General features: G+C 40.2%; 1 protein-coding gene across 1 annotated transcript in view; it reads left to right on the top strand.

The window, feature by feature from the left end:
- The window catches only part of LOC109853951 (neurotrimin-like), a 144,292-nt gene that overhangs the window by 126,160 nt on the left and 4,441 nt on the right, over positions 1-13,691 (top strand). Inside the window, exons 8-9 of the mRNA XM_020426557.1 lie at positions 8,036-8,092; positions 8,326-8,409. Coding sequence (XP_020282146.1) covers positions 8,036-8,092; positions 8,326-8,409 — 141 coding nt within the window. The remainder of the gene's footprint in view (positions 1-8,035; positions 8,093-8,325; positions 8,410-13,691) is intronic.

Below are 13,691 nucleotides of genomic sequence, written 5' to 3' on the forward strand. Positions count from 1 at the left end.
AAGTCGATTCTGAAAGTCGTCCCTCAAACGGCCTGTAACGTCGCCGCTACCGGTCGCTTGCACTCCCTCCGGCTACTGCCTTTTAAACAAACTAATGCTGAGCCCGCACCGAGAGCCACGTACTACGCTACTTACGCTAAGCTTACGTTTTGAAAAACAACTTTTTTATTGATAATCTGACCGTTCATCCTGAGCTACGTACGCTAGCAACATTAACTGTAAAAAAAAATTAAAAAAATATAACTAACAATACTTCCGTTTAACACGTTAAATAAAGTGTAACACATAAGTTCTTGGGGTTATAGTGACGCGGATAAAGGTCGAAAGAAAAGAAATCCGAAAAGTAGTCAAAAAGTGAAACAGATAAAATCTTGGAAATATACGAGAAGATGATGTAAGTGAATTTTACGTGATTCTCGTTTGTACGTGTGTATAAGCAAAAAGAAAATCTAATTCTGTACATAAACGTGTTTTCTTTTGTTATACATATATATATTTTTTTTTTTTTTTTATAGAACTCGATCTAATAATCGATATTGTCTAGAAAAATAATGAAGAAGATACGTGCGAGAACAATTCGAAGTTAATAATAGGTGGTCACGATGAAATGAAAGAAAAAGAAAACCAATTGACACGGTCAGATAAGGACAAAAAAAAAATAGTAAAAAATTATAAATTAAAAATGATAAAAAACATGGATATAAATGTAAGAGATATAAAAGTAAGAGAGAAGCGCGATGTTGATAAAATATACGCGCGTATGCAGGGCAGAAAAAAAAGACAAAAAAAAAGCAGAGAATCTTGACTTCTTTTTTGCTGGTGAAAACACTAAACGCCTTCCTGTTTGCAAATACATGTGAAACAAGAGGTATAATGAAGGCAATATTTTAAATGCAGAGATGGAATATGTAGACTCTCTCCATAATCTTTCGGTCCATACAAGTTTCGCGTCTTCAGTTGCTCTCTTATCCGTTCAACAACGACTCTCCTTCTCCCGCATATATACCCACATGTTCCTTCATCATCGGACGTATGCAACAGCGAGAAAATACATATCCACATTCAACTGATATTACGTACGGAACTGCAGAAAATAATCATTTTATTTGTAACTTGACGAAAATAAACTTGTTTGTTCGCAGACTAAAGTAACTATTTACTTCTGTAAATATATGGTATATACCTTGAACAAACAACTAATTATATTCCGCCGACATACTTCCTCTGCAGTTCCAATTTTATTTTTCTATGTTTCTTTTTCGATAAGATGCGCTGAACAATCAAATTGAAACTTGCGCATTCAAAGATATTCTTTATTTTTATATTATCTTCACACACACACGTACGCAATTGTTTCGTCAAATAACGAAATTCACCATTTTTTGATTGTTTTACATTTGCTTGATATGTACTCACTTTCTCTTCGGTATACGTAATGACGTTAACAACAATATTTTGTTATCGGAATCGTTAATATTCTCTCAGGACTATCGGTCCCAACATTTCGGGCAGATAAATATGACGGATACAAACACGTTCGTCTGAAATATAGCTCTCTGCCATTTAGTTTAGCGAAACAGCGAACATAGCACAAGCGCTCGATGTAGCGGTCTCGGCATAATACGGTGTAACTCGATGCTACAATCTTGTCTTCGCATTCGCGTTAATTCGACATCAGAACGAAGAAGACGGTGCCGGAGAATGAACAATAATCGTTTGCCGAAAGTTTCTACACTAATTTTGTCATGTATATCGCGGCACTTCTAACAATTTGTGCTCGGAGTTTTGTGCGAAAATTCGTAACAGCCAAATAAAATACACGAGACGCGAATACACGGTTTTGCGGTAGCACTGTACAAATTTACTGTGAAATTGCCTTTCACGCTCATTTAATGAGTGAAATTTTCAATTATCGACGACGCGTTAACAACGACAAAAGTAAATAGGCGAGGAAATGAGACACCGCGAAGATCGGCAAAAATGCCCACAGCAATCGGCGTCGCAACAGTTCACTGAATGGAAATATATACATTTACGTACAGTAATGCGATTAAAGGGGCGATCGAAGTGGGGGGGAAAAGCAGGAAGACGGAACTCGCGTTAAAAAGAAAATCCTTCGAGGAGGAGAAAATATTTCCATAAAATCCGCGGAGACGATGCCTTCGAGGAAAAGCCAATGTTAGTTCTCGTTCAGTGGATTCGTTGGAATCCGAAATCCGTCCTTGCGGTTTGTCGCAGTCGGGTCTCAGACGTCGACGCGATTTCATTCCGCCATAAAATATAACTTTTCCATAGACTCGAGGAGAGAGAGAGAGAGAGAGAGAGAGAGAGAGAGAGAGAGAGAGANGAGAGAGAGAGAGAGAGAGAGAGAGAGAGAGAGAGAGAGAGAGAGAAAGAGAGAAGATGAATGTGTGTAAAATACAATTCATCTGCGTACAACTCACTACCAAAAGAATTATTTCAGACGAGGTTTTCAATCATTCTTGATCATCTCTTCGATACTTCATCATCATTAGTTACCACCAGTCCAAAATGGGTTTCTCTTTTTAACTTTCGCGCGGATTCAAGTGCAATGCGGGGGACCTACAATTTTAAATGGACTAAGAAACCGCCAGAAAAGTGGTTCGAACAACATTTCTATTTTATAGAGGAATCTCGTGAGGTAGAGATGTGTCTCGGTTCAGGTTGCCAGTTCACCAGAGGTGAGAGCGACTCGTAAAACATCCGAATATATTCGGAGTTCAGATTCGAACCTGAGATCTCTCTTGGTTACTTAGTTCCGCACACAAATCAATTGAGAAGCCGATGAATTGAGACTCTCGATGAGAGAAGATAATCTATGAATATCTACGAGATTGTCTTTCAAGTCTTCCAAGTACAATAACTTGTTAGGTGACTAATTTCTACCTTTAGGCGTTTACCCGAGTTTACTACATTGTGCTGTAATTATTACAAGAGATGCTAATACGCATTTCGAAAACTTTAGATCATTTGGTGGGTAACAGGAATCTTGACTGCGAGAGAGAAGATAGTGTAATGTTGTTTGCCGAGTTTACACGTCGTTTTAAACAGATTTCCGCAAGAAAGAGAGAGAGAGAGAGAGAGAGAGAGAGGAGAGAAGAGAAGGAAAGGGAGAGAACATCTCAATACACGTAACACAAGTAAAGAAACTACTTAAGCTTTATCGCAGGCGAACGATCTAGCAATTAAATCGGTTATCCTTCATTAAAGCTAATGTTCTGTTAGCGTACTTACGATCAGACTATGTATTGCGCGCGGATCTTAACTCTCTCGTGCGCGACAGAAACTGCCTCGAGGCTAGTGTCGAAAGCAGATAATATGGATAGGAAACTCAGGCAATAATAATCCTCAATGTTTCGCAAGAGTAGGAACTCTCTCACAATTGTTTTGAACGGGGAACAGTTACTTGGATGCAATAACGAAAGTAATTTTCGCATCGAATTAACTAAACCCTTCCCGATTCTCGAATTGCTTCATTTGAATTAAATATATATTTGCGAATTTATAACGAGAGAGATCCTCAGTTACTCTATTTTCTTCTCAAGCGTAATAGATACATCGCGATATCGTGTAAAGCAATATTATTGGGAAACGAATGATTGTGATTTGTTTTTGTTTGTTTTTCAACAGCGCTCGGAAATTTCAAGTAGGCTTGAAAAAAAAATCTGTTGAAATCTTTTTAAATTCGAACTTTCTAGTTTTTTAATCGTTTTGAAATGTTTTCCATTGGTCGCGCCAATTAAACAGAAGTTCCGAGAGAAAGGTAGGAAGAGCGGTTAGCGCATCAGAGATCCACTTGGACAAAACGATGACGTGTCGTCGAACATTTAGTAGTCGCACATCGAAATCAGGAAACCGGAAATGACAGTGGCTGGGATCCGAGATGGCAGACGGTAACGTATCGAGAGCCGCGCGAAGGAGAGAGAAAGGGGACGACGGGGAGTATCGTCATAAGGGAGACTCGCTGACGGCGGTAAGATTGATTGGAGTCACGGGATGGAAAATTAACGGTCTAGCTCGGGTGGTCCAGGGTTGGGCAAAAGGTGCACGCCGCAGCTAAGGGGATGGCGTCGTGACAGCCTCCGCATACTAATTCCCATACTACCCTTCTTCCTTTCCCTATCTCTCTCCTTTCCATCTGCCGGCACCTACGAACTGTTTTAGATACCCTTTAACCGCGCCCTCCCACTCAGAAGACCGTACCGCTTCAGAAATGTCTTCCGGTAGACACTATTGGCTACTTTATCGTGATCGCCGCGTTGGAAATACGGTTAGGAACGAGCAACTTAATGAAATTATCAACCGCTTAATATAGAATTACTTCCGTCATTTAGTCATAACACAAAAATTCTCTTTGTGTCACAGAAACACCTTTCAAAAATTCAAAAAGACGGAGGAAGAACTTTGGTGAGAAACTTCGAGACAGTTTTCTTTTTTTTATTTTTTTTTTTTTACGTCTTCGTTAAGCGTGAAACGCGCGACACGACGCGAGCGGGAGAAAGCCAAGCGCTCTCTCGCAACCAGTGGCTCGGTAATCCCGCGGGATATCAGTGCAGATCGTCGCAACATCCGCCTTGAGACTTGCCCGGTTTGGCGTTAATGGATTGATGTGTCACAGGACGTGTTAATGCGTCGAATCCTGTGTCGGTAATTATCAAAGAGTAGGATTGACTTAGCGTTTTGAGAACGCGCGCACGCGAGCTAGAGATCGATGACGCGCTCCCGACGGGAGTGTTAATACGAGTCTGTCGCTAATTGGATCAAACGGCCGACCGTCTTTGATCGATAATTCCTGCGGGATTTCGTCACGAGCAATTATAGATGTGCGGGGATGGCGTGCTGACACAAAAGCATCGACGGCCCGACTATTGTTTCGCGGAATTGGGTTGCGCGATCGTAACCCAACGAAGCTGGGGCAATTTCCTGCTTGTCGTGCCGTGCCGAGATTCGATGACGCCTACGGCAAATTATTTCCTACAAATCCGTCGTCGATTTAGTTAATGATCGCGGTCCGACCGCAATAATGGCAAGCATTGACGCGGTCGGTCGCATCAGCCCTGACACGTGCGCATATGACACGACCGATTTAAATAACAATTCGAACTGCGATTCGATTCGAAGCCGATATTTTCAACCGATAAAGGAAAATTCGTGGTTTTATGTGTAAAATAGATTTTGGCAAGATTAAAATTTTTTTTATCAATCTCGTTGATGAGACGCTGACATTTGTACAAGTCAATTTATAAAACAATATAACTTACGCAATCTGTAGTTTGGTTTCGTCAGCAGTAAACAATTTATTTTTCTACGCTGAGATATTCAAACAATTATTCACGTAATGAATAACGTTTACAGTTCACACTAGACAATATTTGAACGTCTCGCGTACTCGTTGTAGTGGTGGAAGGAGAAATTGGATGGCAGGCAGATGGGCGGGTCGAAAAGGGGGAAACGGAGCGTTATTGACGTACCGATGAAAAGGGATGATGCTATTAGACTAATTAAGACGTCTTAAGATTGTAATGAGTTCTCCTCGTTTTCTAGGGTAGTGAAAAACATATAAACTCGCGAAGAAAAATAAATTGAGGGAGTAAAAGCGGAGATTTTTTTAAATATAATATTCTTAGTAGATTTAATTTCTACAGATTTGCGCAAAAATTGTGTTGTTGAAAGAAAATGTGAGAGAAAAGATATATATATATATATATAATATATATATGTGTGTATATATATATATATATATATATATATATAATAATTGAATTTTTCTCCGTAGCGGAACTTTTAGATTCTAATGCGTTAAGGACGCACGCGTCTAACATTAATCGGGCATAATGAAAGAGTTAATTCGTCAGCTAGCGCGTTAACTGGTTCAATCATCAATCAGCCAGTGGAGCTAAATGGTCAGGACAACGGGTTTTAATATCTCCCGGGGAAAATAAAAGTTGGCGCGATAAATCAAAGGTGAAAAGTCGCAGCCTTACTTTCTCTCTCTCTCTCCCTCTCCCTCTCCCTCTCCCTCTCTCTCTCTCTCTCTCTCTCACTCTTGTCCTCTTTTTCTCTTTTTTTTCCTTTTCCATCGTTTCTCTCTTTCTCTCCCTCTCTATCTCTCTATCCCTTTCTCTCTCTTTCTCATTTTCTTCTGTTATCTCGCTTTTTCCTCATTGCGCTCTCAGCTTTAATCGCTCTGCCTTCCATCAGTGACTTGCAAAAGTGATAAATGAATTTTATCCACCGCGCACGTGCCATATTTATATCTATAAAACTGGATAATGTCTTCGTAATAACCATGATGACGAGGAGTGACAATTTCTAACAATCACATTTCTTGACTTGAATATCGAAATATTGATTTTTTTTTATATTTAAATAAATCTACACATAGATTATTGACGCGCAGGACTGCTTGATATATATCGTAATCGTGAAAAGTTCAGCCTCTCTCCATTTGATTTTTCACACTTTTATCACGTCCCATTCTTTTCTCTCTCTCTCTCTCTCTCTCTCTCTCTCTCACGGAGGTGTGTGAGACGAGAGTGGAAATGCAGATGAATATCGTAAAGATAAAGTAGCATGTCGTTGTTGTAATTTTTGCGGCAAACATTGCGCCCGGCGCGAGTAAAACGGGTTGAAAGTCATTTAGGTATTATCTTACAGAAAAGACGGTGGCTACATATTTGCATTACGTTCGCGTGTGTAAACACGTCTGCTGAGGCGCGTACTTTGTCATCCTATCCTATTTACCTTGGGGAGAGAACGCACCTTCACAGTGTGCGATGCACCCTCTGCCACCTTGTCTGATGGTAATCGCTCAGATGCTTGTGACAAATAACAATGACCTCTTTCGCTGCGCGCACATTATTTGTGTTTGTATTGAAGTCTACTGTGCGCATTCCGAGTTTCAATATACAGTGGATACAAACAAATACAAATGCGCGTCCCGTTTCCTTTTGAGGGATAATACCACACACAGAAGTAGGGCCGTTATACAAAAACAACAAATTTCTTTATTTAGTAAAGTAGCGCGAAAATTACTCCAAGAAAGAGAGTGCACAAATTATTTTTTTCATTTCCTTTATAAATATATATTGTGAAAGTTTTTTATAATGCAAAAGTTTTCGTTCCAACTTCCATTTTACACGTACAGCAGCGAATGTTAGCTCCCTAGGTTAATTTTGATTTTAATTTTGTAATTTACGGATTTGGAGATTATTTTATTATTAATTAAATATATATTGTGTGTTTTCTCTTCGAAATTAAATTACACGAAATATTTGTCAATTTGTGCCGCAATTGTTTTTCAACAGCGGCAACTGCTAATTCCGTCTGTTTTTTCTGTTTTTTTTTTCGGCGCGAGTTTTTTTTCATCAATCCCGCATATTCCGCGTTTAGCGAGCGTTATTACTGTTTAAATGCGTTCGCTCAGACGGCCGCAATCAGCTGCGAATCCGGCTGATGACGCGCTCGCTAAAGACAAATGATGAAATTACGAATAATTATTCCGGTATATCCCGGAGAATAAGTTAGACGGAGAGAGAGTGTGCAGAAGGCGGTGGAGCTAGATGTCGGTGTAGTACCGTGGCGTAGTAAAGTATGATGTAGAGTTTGGCCGGCTTGGCCGGCGCCACGGCGGCTAATACGTTCCGGAGAGATGTTAGTAACAGGTGGCGCGATCCATAACAGCGCGCAGCGCGAAATTTCCTCAATCTAGCAGGACAAAAGTATTTTATCTGGTTACCATGTAAATATATCTAGACGCAATTCGATTTTATCAATTTTATAATTATCCACGGCATCGTATATTCTTTGCATTGAGGCAAGTCTTTTCAACTTTGTTCAAAAAAAAGATGATGTGACTTGTGAATAAATCAATTTAGAATAAATTACGTTTCTAACGTAAAAAAAAAAAACGAACGGAAAATGTATTAAAAAAAAAAAGTTTTTACACGAGGAAAGCTTTTAAAATTATTTTATTATCTTGCTAAAGAAGGAATATTCTCTCGTTCTGTTACAGTGTCTCAACCGCCAAGCACCAGCCCAAGCCCCTCAACCACGGAAATGCCCAAGAAAGGTGAGATATCAAATACAGTTCTAGGCACGCTTTATTTGCGACGGTTAAATATAAATTGTGTGACAAGACTTGATAAATCGCCACATATATATTGCTATGTATATATTAGGGTCACGACTCACATGACAAATTTGATATGGTACCCTGGGTATTCTTCATACAATCGATATTACTCACGTCGCACTCTCGGTCACCCGAATCTAATTTTCCGAACGTTGCATTTACTTTTGCAGATTTGGATCTCACCGCGGAGATGAATAACTCTGTTTACGGAAATCCAAGTCTGTTGACAAATCATAACGAGAAAATCAAGACCGGTGAGTATATATATGTACATATATATATATATATATATATCTATTTTTATTAACGTTCGATGTAATTTTGTGCGAGAGAGTTTGTGCGCGAAATTGATTCCGCAATTTCACATATTTCGCTGATCCGCTTCGCGGACTGTCGTGGCAAGGCTGCCACGTAAATACGTTTATGAAGAATAATAAGCACTTGAGACATATATTTGTGAAATGTAGCCTCTTCAATCTTGATCTTTATTTAAAGAACGCATCGATCATTCAGATCTTTCTTCGAAAGAAAACACGCAAAAGAAAGGCAGAAATATATAAGACACCGAATACAATTTAGAAATGACGGAATATCCGACGGAATGATAAGAAGAAAATTTGTGAGAGAGAATGTATTTTTTTAGACGAGAAAGAGAAAGAACTATTATTATTATTATTAAAGTACCGAAATAACTAATAGCGCAAAAAAAAAAAAAAAAACATTTGTTGAACATTAGCGTTGTTATGATCGGAAATCTGGGGAGTGTGGATGTGCTTGAAGATTCGAAAGTTCGAAGCGGTTCTGTTCTCTCTCTCTGTAGCGCCGAGCTACATGGCAAAAGTTTTTATCTCGCGCTAACGAATACTCAAACCCAACACACATAACCAATATCATATAACTAAGATTTTCAGTAACATACTTTGAATCTCTCTAGTGATTAAATTGGATGTTAGTTAGAATCGGAAAATCCGCAATCTCTCTCTAGAATCGATTGCAGCTTTAAGAGAGATTTGAGGATGGGGAAGCGGCTCGCTCTTTAAGTTCTCTAATGGCACAAAAGAGAAAACCACAAAAAAATCATCGTCTATAACGAGATAACAATTGGGTTTTCAAAGCGTTTTTCTATCTCGCACGTGTACGAAGCTTATCGTTAATTGTCGTGAGACAAGAAACGACGCGGGGAACGATAGGTTTTCGCGCGATAAACCGCATCGATGTAACATGTTACCCCGGTAACACGTGGCTGCCGTAATTCCTAATACGAAAAACTGGACCAAAAAAAGAATCAAATCATAGATTTATAAAACCGGAATCCATTAATTTGCAGGAAAAAAAAGATTTCGAGAGAGAGGTACATCGCGTAGATTTACTTAGGAAATCAAAACATGCGGCGAATCTCGAAAAAAGTATTCGGTAGAGCAAGTGAGAAATAAAAAGAACGGAAGAATAAACGCGGGGACGTAACAAAGAGGAGGCAACTGAAGTGATGCTTGTAACAGGAACACATGAGTGGTGGTTACTTGAAAGAGCAGAAAAGATGGATAGAGAGGGAGAAAAGACGGAGGCAAAAAGAGAGAGAGAGAGAGAGAAAGAGAGAGGTAGAGAGGAGAGAGAGAGAGAGAGAACGAGAGAGAGAAAGAACAGGGTTGACTAGGGTGGAAGAGATCCCTGTAACATCAATATTTCATGTATGCTAACACGCCGGAACTAATAATGCTCCAGCAAGGAAGACCCAAGAATAATATCAGCCGCTGTAGTCCACACTCTCCGTCCTTGTCTTTCGTCCTTCCTTTTCTATCCTCTTCATTTCTTTCTTTGTCTCTCACTTTGCTCTATCATCTAAAACAGCAACGTGCAGCAGCGCCCTAGCATCCTTTTGCGCCTTGTGTTAAATTTAATCGAAAATTCGTGTCTCGTTGGGCCACCGTCTCCGTGTCTACCGTGTCTCTACCTTCTCTCTCTCTCCCTCTCACTCCGCCCTCACTCCGCCCTCACCCTTTTCTCTTCTATACGTATATAACCAATGTCATCGCCCGAGGGATGGGACTCGGTGGAAAGGTGAGAGTGAAAAGATGAAGATGGCAGGAGAAAGAGAAAGAGAGAGAGAGAGAGAGAAGAGAAGAGGGAACGGTAAACGCGACGCGGATGTGGTAAGTTTGAATACGGCATATGTCTCCTTGTCTCTCCCTCCTTCTCTGTTTGCGGAGAACGGAGTAAGGAAAGGACGAGAGAGGGAGTGAGAGAAGGAAGGATGAGGTTTGTAATTGGTGCAACATCTGCGGTCTGCAAGGTGGCATTAATGTTTGCTCCCTTCGTGTGTTCTCTTCCTCTCGTCTCTGTTCCCGTTTCCTTTTCGCTCTCCTCCACCCCTATTTTCTCTCCTCCAATCTCTCGCTCTGACTCCGCGAATCCGTTTTTTCTCTTATCGCTCTGTTTCCTTTTCTCTTCTTATTCTTCACGGTTATGTTCAACCGTGTCTGCTTCTATTTCTCTTGTTTTCTCAAGTACTTTATTTTTATGTCATCTTCTTTATCTAAGATATCCGTTTGACTTATTCTCTTTTAGTCTAGCGATATAAATACATATCTCTTTCCATACTTACATTTCTTGTTACTATTTTTCTCTCTCTCTCTCTTTCTCTCTCTTTCTATTTCTCCTTCTCCTTCTCTTCGACTTTACCTCTCATTTCGCAGTGGGTACATTCCTTTTTTTTTCTCTCGGATAATTTATTCCAGTTCTTTGTCTCATTGCTTCGCCGCTTTCGTTTAATGCATTCTTTAAATAATCCAGTAGCCTGTCCCACGCACCCATAGCTTCTTATTATTTCTATTATTAAAAATTCAAAAGCGCGAATGTACATTTAAGATTAAACAGATGATTCGCTCCGGGTTTTCCTTTGCGTGAAGCAAAGCGCCAAAACAGACATTAGTTGCTCGACATGTACATATACTCGCAACAACAATCTGTCGTGTTAATTCTCTGTGTAAGAGATGTATGTAATAACGTAAAGAGATTAGATACATGTGATAATTGTATACAAATACGGTGTATAGTTGTTACACACACGCGGCGGGGCTACAATGCGGAAAGTTTATTTGTTGATAAAGAGAAGATAAATACAAAAATTGCATTTGTCAGACAAAAAGGAATTTTGTTGCGAGCTACGAACATATATGTATATTGAAGATTGAGGAAAGAAGTTTAAAACACAAGTTTTACTAAAAACTAAATTGCGTTTTCAGATATTTAATACACGTATTAGATATTTTAATTACGACGTTGCAAATTTGAAGACAATCCGCTTGCAATTACCTTTGCAACGGTTTGTTCGTTATCAATTGTTGCCTTTTACCTGCGCACAGTTTGCACGACACAAATTACGACTGCATACGGCCTACGACGATAAGTCACTTTGAGGTTCCCGAAACAGAGCAAGTATTGTCGCGATATCGTGACATCTCCCGGAGCACACGTATGCCCTTAGATGTCGCTTAATTCCCTGGGGCAGCGTTGTCCGCCTGTAATTCTGGGGGAGCATGTATAGCGATTGGTTTAGCCCGGCGCGCGTGCTTTCGTACGATTAACACGTCCCTCTATTCTATTGTACGCGCTCACAACGCATACACATACATATCTATATACGGCGCCGCGCGCGCGGAGGAAAGGAACAAAGGCGAATAAAAACGCGGTTTTGTCGTGCTATTCACTATTCTATATATGCGCGCGTGTTTACGTATTTTGCTCGGTACGTGCGTTTTGTTTGTTGTTTTTCCTTTTTTCTTTTTTTTTTTTGCTGTATAAAACTAATATAATAAAAAGTAATTTTTGAAATTTTCAATGGAAATAAATTAATTCACATAAAAATTTCTTGACGTTTAAATCTGTCTGTGGATGTGTTTTTTTGAAATTAAAAATTTTTTTAAATTAAAAATTAAAAAGATTGCTTAGATTATACAAAATATCAAAAGTTCTCAAGTGCAATAAAGGACGTTTCTTTAGGATGTTTCTCCAAGCGATATTCGAAATTTATTTATGACGTAAATCACATCATTATTGCGTGCGACATTAATTAAAAGTATCGTGGAACGTTGACGACGCAATATTGCATGCGCGCCGCGTGCGGTCGTACGTATAAAATTGATATCTCAGCGTGTGATCTTGCGACTTGAAGAGAGACGCAAAGAGTTTTTCAGTGTATGCAGCGTTCGATTTTTCTTTCATTCCGCGAAACGATATATTTCCTGTTTCTCGGAAATCTCTTCTTAAGTTTTGCAATATCACCTACTGGAATTCCACACTCTATTACAAGGATAACAAAGCTTACGCTCCCGCGAGCTTACACGCGCGCTCGAGCAGCAATACGTCTAGTTTCCCTAAACACGTCGTCGCCCACGCATAGCTGCAGAAACAGCCGTGGTGTGCATCGCGATAGAGAATCTTGCATATAGGAGAAACTATACTAGCCTGGCGGGCGAGAGCGATACATATAGTGGGCAGCGCATGATACACACTGTCACTGCTAATGTTTGGTCGAGATTTGCATACGTCTGTCTAGCCTATCCATTGCCCGCCGTACAACGGTGTCTCACCTCGTTGTCCGAGGTTGTATCCGGCGAGGGGTGGCGACCTTACTCTGTACCATCAGCCTAGGTATTATACACACGAGCGTACATGCGACCTATGATGCGCGCAAGCGTCGTGATCGCCCATTACCTATCCCGAAATAGGCTATCGTGCCAAGATCGTGTTTCCTCCTCTACCTCCCCGATACTGCTACTTGCCATCCTCGCCGCATCGCCTTTTGGTCCCGGTGCCGACTGCCTCGGGGCCGTGAACTTACAAATCTAATCAGGAGGGAACGAAGACACAAAGCGGGTATTCGCAAGCTCCTTGTTCCGCAGGTATTCTAAAATTAAGCCGTAAGTGCAGGTTTGCAGTTCTCTCCCGCTGCTTGTTGTGCGTGCATGTGTGTGTGTGTGTGTGCGTGTGTGTGTGTGTCGACGTGTCTCTGGGAACGACTTTAGTCAACTTGACGCGTTGTTTGCGCGCTCTCTTTACGCTCGTACACGCATGTAATCTCGAAAAGGTCGCGAAGATTTCTCATTGATTTCAATCGTCTTGTGGAAAATAAATACGTACGATAATAATAGAAATTTAAAGTAAGAATATAAATTTCAGAAATTTTAACATAAAAAATAAGACACGCGTATGAGAAGAGAAATGCAAAATCACAGAATTGACCAATCTTATCGGAAGCGAAAGAAACGAATTAGTTAATCTTCAGGTTAAACTTTGTGTTTTTGTTGCACAGATGGGAAACTACATGTGTACTTGAACAAGGGGTTTATTCACTCACGTTACTTCCAGAGCGCGTGTAATGTACCGCATACACTCGGGGGTAACAGGATAAACCTAAAACACATACATACACGTAAGACGTCTGGTTGTGTAATTTTATCAAAATATACTCATCACGAACTGTTCCGTTACAAGAATGTAATCTAAACCGGCGCGCGGCAAAGAGACTTGCGACAAG

The sequence above is a fragment of the Pseudomyrmex gracilis genome, unplaced genomic scaffold (assembly GCF_002006095.1).
Source record: "Pseudomyrmex gracilis isolate BER0280 unplaced genomic scaffold, ASM200609v1 scaffold_57, whole genome shotgun sequence".
Classification (NCBI taxonomy): Eukaryota; Metazoa; Arthropoda; class Insecta; order Hymenoptera; family Formicidae; genus Pseudomyrmex; species Pseudomyrmex gracilis.